We start from the raw sequence: 13,859 nt of genomic DNA, 5'->3' as shown, positions 1-13,859 counted from the left end.
AGACACACACACAGGGACAAAATTGATGGTACCCATCTTTTAATTGAACTAAAAATCAACAGGGGTCATGGAAAGAAATTGAATCTCACGAAAGTAAAAACACATCCAAAACTAAATTAAAATTAACCGATGAAAACCATACACTGCTTTGCATTTGTGGTTTAACAGGCGTAGGCAAAGATAAGAAAAAAATGAAAATAAATTGACCGGAGGGACATGTTCAATCAAGGTATGTCCTCAAATCAGCATCACAGTCTTCAAACTTGGAATCAGTCGCCCTATTTTAGGGATAACAAGAAGTCACTGTTGTTTGGTGACAATGTGTGTACCACGCTAAACATTGACAAGAGGAAGCAAAGGAGAGAGTTGTCGCAGGAGATTAAAAAGAACATTATTAACAAGCGCATTCGAGGTAAAGACTATAGCACCATTTTGAGATTGTAGGACAGTCAGTGCTGACGGAATGCCCACCTCTGTAAATATGGTCTCACATTGTCTACTAATAAATGACAGAAAACATAACATTTAATTAAACACAAACATTTCTCATCACCTGACCCTTGAAACATTTGAAATAGCCTCATTTAAGGGGTTTGTAAACCACACCTATGTTAGGACTTCCAGGCAGGTAAACCGCAAAGAACATACACATGGACAACAACTCAGACCTATGAACAATTTTTAGTCTTCTATCCCCTTGAAGTTTTCTGGAATATTAGCGGAAACCAGGCGGCCAACGTGCCGCCTGATTGGTCAGTACGTCTGCCTCACAGTGCAGAGGTGCAGGGTCCGATTCGGGCTTCGGCCTCCCTGTGCCTATACTATGGTTTCCTCGACCTTTGTTGTCTCTGTGATTAGTTGGCAACCAGTTCGGGTGTACCCTGCCCATTGCCTCAGAACGTATCGGATAGGCTCCAGCAAGTCCGCAACCCTCGTGAGGATAGGCTCATTAGAAAATGGCTGGATGAGGAGAAAGCCCACTCGTCCTGTCCACTGTCCAACCTGGCCTTTGCAGGATAAAAAAACCAAAACTATGGATTGAATTACAACAGCACGAGTATTCCCTTTTTTTTTATTAAAAAGAAATTAACTCAAGACAAAAACATCCCTGCAGCATAATGACTGAACTCAGTTTCATGTGTATGGCGAGGATGTTGAAGTGCAGCACATCAGAAAAATGTACAGGTGCCAACAGGCCACAGATAACTTTACATGAGGTTAAAGCCGGTGTCATTTACAAAGTCAACTGGATTGCATGCAGGAAGCAAACAAACATGGAAATAACATGATGACAAGACCAGATTTGCATTGAATGTCACAAGAAAACTTCTTCTCGGTAATAATTTAGGATTATAATAGATCCTGTGTATAAAAAAAATACTGCTTTGTTTGTTGTGCAGCATTAGAATCTCTTCATCTGTCGCCGATCTTGTCTTCTCTGCTTCTTCTCGTTCACTTCCTCCGGTGCGGACGGGCTCTCTGCAGAAAACCAGGGGCCCAGAATGTTCACCCAAAGCAGGTGAGCAGCGCGAGCCGGCGCCTGGCAAACAAACAGCACACCATTACGTCTCTTTAAAAGAAGGATGTGGATGAACGTGCATGGGTTGAGAGCAAAAATGGGAGTGGGAAAAAAAAATACATTTATCTGAAGTAATTTTTAAGTAGAGAGACTCTCACCAGCAACCACAGATACCAAAAATACGAAGAGATGCAACTGAGCACTTGGACAAACACTGTGAGCAGGATGACATCCTTCAGGTGCCTGGTAGAGAGAGAAAAAAAAAAGACTTGATTGCCACTGAAACCCTTTTTAAGACTACACACTGACAATTTAAAACAATATGAATCACACGTTACATCAAACATTGCCTGTACAGTTAAGAAATATCCATTGAGGTGACAGTTGAATATGGTGTGATCACCTACTCGGCCATTCCCTGCTCCATGTTTAAGTCTATTCCTCCGTCAAGGAGACTTCCGTCCTCAGCAAACACCGGTTTGGCCATCGTGGACATGGAGCGGTAACTCCCAATATAAACAGCTAGCGCAAATGCTAATAACAGCTGTATGAAGGCGGAAACATAGAAACTTTCATTGAAGAGAATAGTTTGCCCAGAAATCCGCCCAGCACTCCAATACAATACTTACCCATGTCCAAAAAGTAGATGAATTGTAGAAGATCAAAAGATTTACAGCAACATATATGGCCTGTGCAAGAGAATTATTATTTACAGTTAGTGATTGGAGTTACACAAGTGACAAATAAAACGGCTTGAAAAAGCTCGTCATCTTACACTACACATTCAACTGACATTTATTATGATGGACATGTTCCCATTTCATGGCACACAAATACAAGATCCATGCTTACATTAGCTCCCAGAATGACTCTTGTATAGAACTTGAGGGTTGACTCGTTCTCCTCGAAAATCTGCTTCTTTCCCTTCGTACCAACTTTGCCTTTGGGCTTCAAGTAGGGAGAGGGTGGGGCGGGGGGGGGGGGGGGCAAGACCAGTTTCATTAATAAACTTCATGTAAACATTTTATATTATAAAATGAATCATTGGTTCCTGAAGAATTAAGTTTTATCCTGATGTTTACGTGTCCCATTTTATGTATTTCGGTCTTTGCAGTCACTGTAGAGTTTTTGCAAATAACGTCATCCTCGTTTTGTGGGGAATCGCACGTTTAGTTATACTGGAACGTAAAATGTTTCATGAGTAGATTTGTTTGAATTATCTGTGGCAGGATATGGAGTCGCGCTTCCTCCTGCTTGGGCAGTGCGGCATGGTGATCATCAATTACAGGACGTAGGCCTATCCTATAGATACACCTGCTTGGAACTTCCTCTTTCCGTTCCTCCTCCTTGGAGTCGGCACACACGTGTGTGTTGGCATGCAGTGTGTGCTTGTTCAGTGCAGAGTGGCGTTGGGTTTCGCCACAAGGCAGCGTGGTGTGACAGGGGGCTGGGCTACTTCGGATGTTCCTCGTGAGCGTGGTGCACTTCCTGCACCATCACGAGTGGAGTCTGGGCAGAGCTTTCCAGGACACATGCACCTGTTTGCAGCCTTACTGCTGCTGCTGTTGTTGTCTTGGCTCATGGATACAAGACACGGTCCTTAAACGGCCCCTTTTCCCCGGTTTTAAGTACTGGGCTCTCTCCTTCCACTGGTTTTAATCCCGACGCTCTCTGGGTGGAAGGTGATGGCTGAAACTGCTCCCGCAGCATTTCCCCACAATTGCAACCGAGGCATTCTGACTGTACTGTGCCAGATGGTTTTTAGTAATATTGCAGACTGTGATTAATTTGATTTGATAATTCTTTCTCTTGTGTTCTTTTCTGTAAAATAAATGTCTTTTGTTTTGTTATTTGTTTGTTTATAAATTGTCTTATCTTAGTGTGACATTGCTGAGTTTCAGGTTCTTCTGATTGGGGGGGGCAATGTTGCATTTTGTTTATAGTGGTATGGGGCCGCCATAATTGCATGTTTTAAGCATGCGTTTATTTTTGATTGACAGGTGCGGAGGGCCCCTGTTCGGCAGCGGTTCCCTGGTCGTGGTCTTTCTTCACTTTTTGGTTAGCGTGTCACGGGTGCTGTGTAGTTTTGGATGCTCCCCATCTTTATTTCCGCTGTTGTGGTAACCCCATACCGTGTCCCGTTTCCCCCTTTCTTTGGCATGTCCCATACGACTCCACATCCCTTTATTTAGTCTGCCCCTGTTTTTTAAATGCCTCTTCATAAAGTTTGATACTTTCTTTAAAATCACGTTCTGGCTGTGGAGGTTATTTCGATTTTTCCCTTATGTAACTGATGTGATTGGATATTTCAAAGTCTTAAAGAGTGTAAGTCACCAGGTGGCGTCGTCTAGTCACCGATTTAATACAGCTCACCTTGCCACTTATGATGTATGTTAATTACAATAGGGAATATCATTCATGGACTATATGCCAAAGTAAGTGTGATATTTTACTTCATGCCCCAAATGCGCACCGCTAACGCTATAGTCGGACAGTCGAGTCAGTGAACGCCAAAGAAAAGAATAAAAAAGTGCATGCGTGTGAAACCTCACCGCCATTAGCTCTCAGGGATATACTTGTGGTCGTTTCCACTGTGTCCTTTACAACACGCTGTCCTCGAACCCACCTTTGCTACGTTTATGTAGCCGCATTGAAAACTTGAAGACAAAATCGCTCAGTGTTAATTCCTGTAACACATCAGCGTTAAACACGTCTGAGATCAGCATTTCCGGCGCGTGAAATAAACGTCATAGCGGGCTATGAAATCTGAAATTTGATGGTAGTGTGCCCTCTGGTGGCCATTATATAATTATTCTATTGTATAGTTGTGCCAACAGATATCGAAGGCAAACTTTAATTTTGATTTCAAGTATCATGAGACAGATCTTGAGGCGTGTGGATATATAAATATAATCGCAAAAGTGTAATGGGAACACATTTTCGCGTTTCTACACCATGTGACAAGTACTCCAGCAGTCTCGGCTGGTGCCATGGCAGCTGACTTGGAGCTGGTGCGGACCAAGGGAATCCGACTGTTTAATTGAAATAAATTATCTCAAAGGCACGAGGCGGTGTTGATGGGATGTGCTTTCTTCCCAATACTCTGAACGTTAAGTTGAAGAAATTCAATTAAGTGTGGCTAAACGGCGGGATACAAATTGTGCAAAAGCAAATTGGTAATGGGAACATACACATTTCGAAAAACCTGTCAAATATCACAGATAATCGTGAAAATAGACGATTTTGAGACGTGTAGTTAAGTATATCGCAAAGGTGTAATAGAAACACAATTTTTGCGTTTCCACGTCATGTGACATGGCCTCCAACCACGTACGGGTAGATAGACCACATCCAAAATGGCGCAGTGTTGACGTGTCGTAGCAGGAGATCCATAGGCTTAAAGCGGCATCTATAGAATGCATCCTTGTCTGAGAGACTTTTGCTGTCAGCTGTCCATTCATACATTGACCTTTGTCGGCCACCGTAGGAGGGTTTTCCACAGCCCATATGTGTTTGTTTTGTCAAACAATCCTAATGTCGGTTGACAACTAACTAAACACTAAGTCGGGTTGGCAGCGACCCTTCTTCTGACACTTAGACACATTATGGAGTTTTTGCTTCAAGTGAAAGTCGGCGCTCTATTTGGTTTGCTGCTACTAACTCTTTTTTTCGGTTTCATCCCCGCTCGAGTCACATGGTTCAGAGACACAAACGGGACAGGTAAGTGCAGTTATTGATTTCACCAATAGCGGGGGCTTACTTTGTTGCTTTTAAATGGAATATTACATTGACCGAATGACGGGAAAACAAACTCTTAGTTTATAAATATAACTATATTTGAAAGGTGGACTCTGATCAACTAGGCTGGATTGCTTGAATGTAATTTTTTTCAGTGAAGAGTCACGTGCTCCCGTTAGATTTTTGTCATCAGTGATTTGATCAACGATGAACAGGACAAACGTGCTGGTATTTATTTTGATGAGACTACGCCTACGTTGATTCATGTCAGGGACTGTAACATTTAGTCACCGAGTCTTTTTATTAAGAGATTGAATTTAATACAATGGGGTTTTATGCGAATACAAACTCAATACACTGCTGCTTATGCTCTGGTCTAGCCCAAAGGGATACTAAATGTTCACACGTGTAGTGCAACCCAAGGTAGTTACCATAGTGAACTTGTCGGAAAGTGGATCTAGATTTAGTCTCGTGTGGAAGTCAATCATTACTTCTCCCACAGCATTAGGAACTTTCTGTAAAGTTATCTATTCTAGAGTCAGCTCCTCGGACCTTTTGCTATTCTGAAAAAGCACATATTTACCATCAGTTAATGTGGTGAGGAAACAATTTGGGAATTTCTCCATTGTGAAACAAATACAGGTTTTCTTATCTCATTTATAGTCCTATATTCTCAACAGTGCAGTACAGGTTGTTGGTCTAATTTGTCATTAAATCACCCTAAAAAAAAGCTTGTGGGATCTATTTAAATGTGTGATCTTGTGTAATAAAAAAAAAAGATTAAAAAAACAAATCCTTGCATTTTCAGAGACTCATCGCACAGTTTTGAGTTTAATAAGCTGCTTTGCCGGTGGAGTCTTCCTGGCAGCATGTTTGCTGGATATCATCCCAGATTACTTGGTGGACATCAATGCCGTCCTGGAGTCCAACATGATTGAGGTTAACCCACCTGGCACGGGGACTCCTCCCTACCTTGCACTATTGTGATCGCTTAAGTTGTGCATGACATGATTCTCATTGCAAAATGATCTACTTCATGTTCATTGAAGATTTTAAATTAGTCCAATAATTCCTGAAAGAGATGCTTTACTGATTTCACCATTTTCAGCAGTATAAAATGAATATTTTGTCTCTAATACATTTGATAACTTGATTATTTTTCATGGGAAATTAACACCTTAACGCATCTTGTCACTTGCTGTCAACGAAAAATGTGCTCAAGGCTCAGGTAACAACCAATCACAGCTTATGTGACGTTCACAAGCTGAGCGGTGATAGGTCGCTGCCAGAGCCCTGAGTACTTGTGATGTCATTTTCAGTCCACAGCAAGTGGTGAATTGCGTTTTAAAGGTGTTAATTATACTTGGAAAAACAATGAAGTTGCCATATTCATTTATAATACTTAATATAATACATAATTCTCCATAGGTGTGAATGTAATAGAAAGGGTTGGGTACATTTCAACAAAACTTTATGATATACCAATGATTCATTTTGATTAAGTGATTAATCTCATTGTTTTTGTCACACAGATCAACTTTCCCCTTCCTGAGTTCATCATGGCTGCCGGCTTCTTCATGGTCCTTATATTGGAGAGGGTCGTTCTGAACTGTCGGGAGAATGGTGGGACTGCGGATGAGAGGGCCCCACTTATACAGGACAACAGGAACGGCCACGGCCACGGCCACGACTCCACCGTGACTCCAGATCTGGAGAGCAGCGGCCACCATGTCCATGTCGACTTTCAGGCCCACTCGCCTTTTCGCTCATTTATGCTATTCCTCTCGTTGTCGCTCCACTCGGTTTTCGAGGGGCTGGCTATCGGCCTGCAGGACACTGACTCGAAGGTAAGAAAAGAGGAATGCCTATCGTACACTGGCTTATTTCCATTTTATAGATAATACTGAATATTGAGCAGCGTTTACCCAGATTCTGTTTGGTTACACTTTGGATACAGCTCTTGGCTATCATAAATTGGGGCCAGTGAGTACATAAGGGTGATTCTAAAAAAGGTACCGGTAGTCCAGCAGAATGTTCAAACACTGACCCACTTCGAGAGGCAATATTTTTTCCCCTCATTTACAATTCATTTGCAGAATTCTCTGCTTACAATATTGCAAACATTCAGCAGGGATAACATAAACAACCTTATGGAGATTTGTGTTGGAATTTGTATGTGAATGTACTTTGAGTGGTGAAAAATAGCCGCTGCGGCCACTTCCTATTCGTGATGCACCAACACACCCATGAGCCCCGTATAACCTTAAACTGCATCAGTTTCAAAATCAGTTGTTCCTAATAAACTGGCAGAATGTCAATACGACACAATACCGTCGAGTCCCCACGCTGTTCATAATGTGACAATACGTTGGCAGAAAAAAATGACCGTACGCGTGTTAACTTCTGTCTCCACAAGGTACCGCTGATGATTTACACTGTAATGTACTGTATAATTCCTTTGGAATGACTTTAGTAAGTTGAACCGGAAGTTTAATCCATTTACTGTAAAATACAATGTTAACGTTAAAAAAATAAAAATTCTCTTTGTGTGTTCTACGACAACCATTTAAGCTGCGTGCCAAGCATGGTGTCAAATTTTATTCGAGGCATGCAAACAATAAAATGGATCGCTAAATTTCTTTCACACTATAGTTGCCTGCACTATTTCTGCAGTGCATTCTTGCACCTGAGATGGCAGGATTTGAAAGGTGCACAGTTCAGCTGCAGGCATTTTGTATTTTATGAAGCGAACAGTTGTGGTGTCCACGTGATCCTGTAATGCAGGGATGTCAAACTCATTTATGGCGCGGGCCACATTTGAGTTACCGTTTCACTGGGAGGACCATTATGACTGAAACCGTATAAAGAAGTCAAGAATAACTGTTGATTCAACTATTGTTTAAATTACTATCATGAGAGGTTTGGTGACAAGAAAATGCTTAGAATATATCTCTTATTTATTATATATGAAAATTTAAAATGTTGGTAGACATTTTAGAAGGGATCATGGAAGTTGACATGTTTGAGCTGCTTTCACGGGCCTCATAAAATGATGTGGCGGGCCAGATCTGGCCCCCGGACCTGGAGTTTGACCCCTGTGCTGTAAGGAAACCACGTGTAACATCACAGCCATTGTTCACCTTTCAGAAGTAATTTTCAACATCGTTGGTAATTTGTGCCACTTTTTAAACAGAGTATCTTTGTATCAGGCTAGTGAAAGTGTTCAAGTGTAAAAATATATTTTTTTGTTTTTACTTGAGTGCTAAGTGCTAGGTGTTCAGGTACTAAGCCCTCCAGTATGAAACAATGGAGTGCATTACCATGACATTCAACAATGTCTTGCAAAGGGCTGGGTGAACGATCGTAATTTCTTCAACCTCCACTGCAAGAAGGTTTGATTTAAAGCATGTATCATTTGGACCTGGTTTTGAAGAAGTTCATTTTTTTGGCTCTCATGTGACACTCCTAGACCATACTGTCTGAGAACAACCCTTATACATTAAAGACAGAAGTTCAAGCTTCTGGTCGGATGCTTTGACAAGCAAGGAATGTTCCGGTCATAAGACTTAAATGTCGTCATGTGGTCAAGGGGCCCCCATCAATGCAGCCTCAACATTCTTTGGTGTAGCTTGAGGGTTTTTCACCTCCAAGCTTCATTGTTGGCAATGGAGGCTCATAAGCAAAAATAGATGTTTACAAGAGATCGCTTTTGTATGTTCTTCACAATTTATAACAGTTTCAGGTTGTCATAATAACGTGTCTCTGACCTGCCCAAGGATCAAGACTTTGAGCACACTTTGTTGCCTTGCTGATGTCAGCAGACTTTGAGTGAGAAGCCATGTCTCATGCAAATGAGCGATGGGCACCCATTGTATAGTACAGTATACGATGTTTGATACCACTTTTTTTTTTTCAGACCAATACCAGTGTGAGTACTTAATTCTTGGGTAATCACTGATACCAAGTAACCAATACTACTAGTTCTTTTGATAAAATTCAATTTCAACCAATAACAGGTCATTTTAAAGAAAGACCGTTTGTTTATTTCTGACAAAATGGAGAAACGGTCATTCTGCAAGAGTTAATTCAAGCCCAAAATAGACACAAAAAACTTTTAAAGTTCAGGGTTCATTTTTAAGAAACAAACAAAAGTGCAATCCCCTCCCCCCCACCCTCCAAAACAACTCTCTGCCAGTCAGTGTTTGTCCAAAATAAATTGAAGTGCAAAATAATCGAGGGACAACGATAAATTGTGAAGCATGACGCTATCAAGTTGCAAAATAGAGCTAGATGATACGACTGAATAATGTTTCATATCAGCTGGTATTAATAAAGATTTTTTTTTTTACCTTTACAAAACAAGAAAAATACTACATGGATTAAAGGTAAAATAAAACAATCCAGAGGAAAAAAAATCTTTCATATTACAAAATATAAGTACAAAAAAAGCAGGCATCAGGTGAGTTGAGCACTCTGTATAATACGCACGAGTAGGTAAAGGTGCTATATTACCTGGACTGCATTCAACAGGGAAAATAGGGCTTATTAATTCACTGAACAATGACAACATTCTATTTTCTCAGTCAATTAAAGCAGTTAAATGTGTAAGTACTGTAAATGCATGAAATACTGTAATGGAGAATGTCACCATGCCACCTATACTGTATTGAGTTGGCAAAAAAAAATTGTGTAGCAACATAGTAATAATGTCCTTTAAGCATGAATATAAACTTGATCAACATACATGTAGAAATTTTATCTTAATGGTGGTATGAGAGGGTGGACAAGGATGCAATTGACAGGAAAAAGTTCTGTCAGTCTGTCATGCCATATACAGTCATACCTCGGTTTTCGACCATAATCCGTTCCAGAAGGCTGTTCGAAAACCGAAACCACGCTCTTTAAAAAAAAAAAAAAAACTTTATTGAACACGTCTGCTCACAATGGAACGCTACATGAGGAAGCGTACTTCCTCGTGTAAGGAAGGCGAGAGGAGTCAAGTGGCGCAATCAAGTGTGCTCAGTTTAGTCGAGAACCGATTTTCGGTCGTCATCCGAGGCATAAAAAACTCGACATTTTTGGTCGAAAACCAATTTGGTCGAGAACAGAGACGTTCGAAAACTGAGGTTTGACTGTACATCCTTGATAGCAGAACGTCCACAAAAGCACACCTGAGGTATCAGTGACCGGTACCGGCAGTCTTAGCAATCCCTCGATACTTTGAAATAAAGCCGATATTGGTCCGATACCCATACCCAGTGTCGGTACTCGCCCATCCCAAGCACCCTTAAAGACGATCATTTGTACACATGGAGACAGAACTATACACACAACACCGTATTTATGTGGCACTTGGACACGTCGCCAAACACAACCACCGCATCAGCAACTTCACCGCTGTTTATCACAACCTTAGACGATTTAGGCTTATTTTTTTTCCATCTCGCTTAGCCATAATGTCCTTTCTTAAAGATTAAATGTATGTTGAAATGAATGAAAACCAAATGTTTCACCGCCCAGGTGTTGGAAATCTGCATTGCCATACTGGTCCACAAGAGCATCATTGTGTTCAGCCTGTCAGTGAAGCTGGTCCAGAGCGCCGTTCGTCCCGCGTGGGTGGCCGCTTACATCGGAGTGTTCGCCATCATGTCGCCTTTGGGCATCGCCATCGGCATCAGCGTGATTGAGGCCCAGCTGCCAGCCGGAGCGCTCATCCAATCTTTCCTGGAGGGCCTGGCGGCGGGGACCTTCATCTACATCACCTTCCTCGAGATCCTCCCGCATGAGCTCAACTCCCCCGGGAAGCAGCTGCTCAAGGTGCTCTTCCTCCTGCTGGGCTTTGCCGTCATGGCCTCACTCACCTTTTTGGGCTGAGGGCACGAGATGTTGAAGTCGGCCAGGGTGCTCGTCAAGATTTTGGCTTTGTTTTTGGATTCCTCTTCTGTTCCAAGTGTGCAGAGGGCATTTTTCTCCACGTTTATGACTGTGTTTACATTGCAGGTCCTTGGCTTTTCATCATCCACCGCAGGTGCATTTTTGAGGGAACACATTAACAATGCTTGATGTTTTTAGACCTTTTGGTATACTTTTTAAGATGTTTCATGAATGATATCTAAATGTAAGTTATTTCATTTCAGAGTTTTATGTGAACAGGGCCTTTTTCACCGGCAAACACTTTGAACCTGACTGAAGAAACCACTGGAGATGTTTACTTTGTGTATTTTATCCAACCATGCCACATAATTCGCAACTACATTTGCTTCATTTGATTCAAATAAGATGTGTGTTTCCCGACAAGTGCCTCCACGTTTGTGTACGTACTTAATTTACCAAGAAGTTATTTTATCTTTTGTCTTTGCTTCAAGTAGTCTATCACTGACCTCCTGACCTTTGATTTGTACTGTTATTATGTTATTACACTTCCTTTAGCCTATTTGTGGACTCAGTAATATTTTATTGCTCATATGATTTATGGTGAGATATGTTATGTGAGCTTGCATGCATGTAGGCGCGCTTCCTGATGCCTCAAATATTGTGACCTAAAAAAGAGAATGCAAACAAGAGAAAACATGGGATTTTTTCCCCACTACGCCCACCACCCATAAAGCTTCAGTTACTATACGAGAAAGACTAGTGTACTAAACTAATTGGAACCCGATCGTTATATTTGCAAATCGATAGAACTGTCATTTAATATCACCATCTGATTTTTGCATTATATGAGAATTGAGAGCATGCAGTATAATGACATTTTTTATGGTGATGTAGAACAAATTGATTTGTATGATGAAATAAAATATAGTATCAACAAAGTTTAATGATTGTTTAGCTGTTGAGATGGGGAATGTCCCAGTTTGCATTCAAGCAAAGCGCATTCTTTGTTTAGTTCATTTGCCTTCGGGGCGGCATGGCTCAGCGGTCGAGTGGTCATTTCTCAACCCAGAGGTTGGTTGCTCAATCCGCGGCAATTGCGACCATGTCCAAGTGTCCTTAAGCAAGATACTGTCCTGACCCCCAGTTGCTCCCGATGCTGCATCATCAATCAGTAGGTGAATGTGGTAACAGTGTAAAGTGTTTCGAGTACCCGATGTGCGCAATGTAAGTGACAACCCATTTTGCAATTGAGGAACTATAGTGGTCCATCTATAGTGCTCTTTGTTCCTTCACTCCGAGACTCATGTGACCAAGAACTGTTCCTTTCTAAGATTGTGGAATACTGTACAAAAAACGCATCGTGCTGCAATGAAATATTATCGTGTCATACACTATTGTTGAAAGGATGTTCGTAGTAGCTGCATTTTTTTTCACTTGTACCTCAAATTGTGGAGGGTGAATTTATTATGAAGTCATATTACATAGATAAATATTTACATAAATCTTAGTCATTCTGTATTCACTCTGAAATAAGTTGGTATCTGATCAGAAGCAAATGTTGGTTACTGTAATTTAATAGTGCATTAAAAAACGTTTATCGTTAATAAAATCAATGTACCGCCATCTTGTGGAGGTGTGTATGCATTACAGTGCAAGTGCCTGAAAGTATAATTAGTGTTGTTTTGTTGGCAACGTTTATAAAATACCATTATGAAAATATGGTCAATTATTAAACGTTTTTTTAATGCTGACTTCCATGTAAAAAGTATTATTATCAGTACGATAAGTTCATACTACCTTATTTTGAAGCATTCAGTCACACATGAATATGTCCTGTGTCCAAATAGTGGGCCATTCAGAATCACATATGACACAACATTCTACGAACCCCCCCAATTCCAATGAAGTTCGGATGCTGTATGAAATGTAAATTAAAACAGAAAACAATGATTTTCAAATCATTTCACATACTTTGGAATACACTACAAAGATATTTTATTTGATATTCAAGCTCGTCAACTTGATTCGTTGTATATTCATCATGAAGACTCTTAACGCCTTACAAAGTGTCATAACATCAACGCTCTTGCCTGATGGTCCGAAGGCATTATTAACTCGTTTTTCCTTTGTGGGGGTGGGGGGTCTGATTCACGAGGGCCTGCTAATGAGAGGTTCTGTTGAAGAACAATAGCACAAAGTACAGTAAGTCGGTCAGCACAGAGGCCCCTCAGTGTGTGTGAAGGAGCCAGTGAAGCATCAAGATCGGGGTGCGAGATGGCGAACTCTTCTGCTCTCTCACATCTCAGCATGTCAGAAAGCTTTCAAGTGTATAAAATTAGTGGACTGATGTATCATTTTCCGTTTGTAATTAAATCAGAATATTTTCTGCTGAAAGATAGACAAGACAAAACCAAAGCTTATAACGAGCACTCACACACACCGACCTTTGTTTTATACTCTGAGTGCTCTTTGTTTTGAAATTAATTGTTGTGATCAATTATTAAATACTAAAATAGCCACAGTTGGTCGGTCATGACTCATATGTGATGGGAAAAACAAAACAAAACAAAACAAGTGGTCGCCTCCAAAGGAATGCGGAAGGTGCAATATAAAGTCGAGTGTGGTCAGTTCTCTCGTATGACACTTCCACAATTATACAACTAGGAGATCAAACTTCACATTTCATGTGCTGTTCCACAATGTTGTTCAACCTCATGTCAGATGAAGT

At 41.0% G+C, this 13,859-nt stretch overlaps 2 protein-coding genes across 2 annotated transcripts; one reads left to right on the top strand and one right to left on the bottom strand.

The window, feature by feature from the left end:
• Positions 1-1,058: 1,058 nt before the first annotated feature.
• Positions 1,059-4,264, bottom strand: tmem208 (transmembrane protein 208). The gene is made up of 6 exons (XM_086107933.1): positions 4,072-4,264; positions 2,372-2,467; positions 2,149-2,208; positions 1,927-2,063; positions 1,678-1,762; positions 1,059-1,540 (listed from the first exon to the last, which is right to left on the bottom strand). The coding sequence occupies exons 1-6, from the start codon at positions 4,075-4,077 to the stop codon at positions 1,403-1,405; spliced, it is 522 nt and encodes a 173-aa protein (XP_085964059.1). The 5' UTR covers positions 4,078-4,264; the 3' UTR covers positions 1,059-1,402.
• A 541-nt stretch (positions 4,265-4,805) lies between these two features.
• slc39a1 (solute carrier family 39 member 1) lies at positions 4,806-12,728 on the top strand. The gene is made up of 4 exons (XM_086107679.1): positions 4,806-5,239; positions 6,066-6,196; positions 6,790-7,104; positions 10,778-12,728. The coding sequence occupies exons 1-4, from the start codon at positions 5,125-5,127 to the stop codon at positions 11,129-11,131; spliced, it is 915 nt and encodes a 304-aa protein (XP_085963805.1). The 5' UTR covers positions 4,806-5,124; the 3' UTR covers positions 11,132-12,728.
• Positions 12,729-13,859: the final 1,131 nt, after the last annotated feature.

This window comes from Hippocampus guttulatus, chromosome 3 (genome assembly GCF_054856545.1).
Source record: "Hippocampus guttulatus isolate MCC_2025c chromosome 3, RoL_Hgut_1.0, whole genome shotgun sequence".
NCBI lineage: Eukaryota > Metazoa > Chordata > Actinopteri > Syngnathiformes > Syngnathidae > Hippocampus > Hippocampus guttulatus.
Note: the sequence above shows the minus strand (reverse complement) of the source record. Positions and strands in the feature narration are given on the sequence as shown.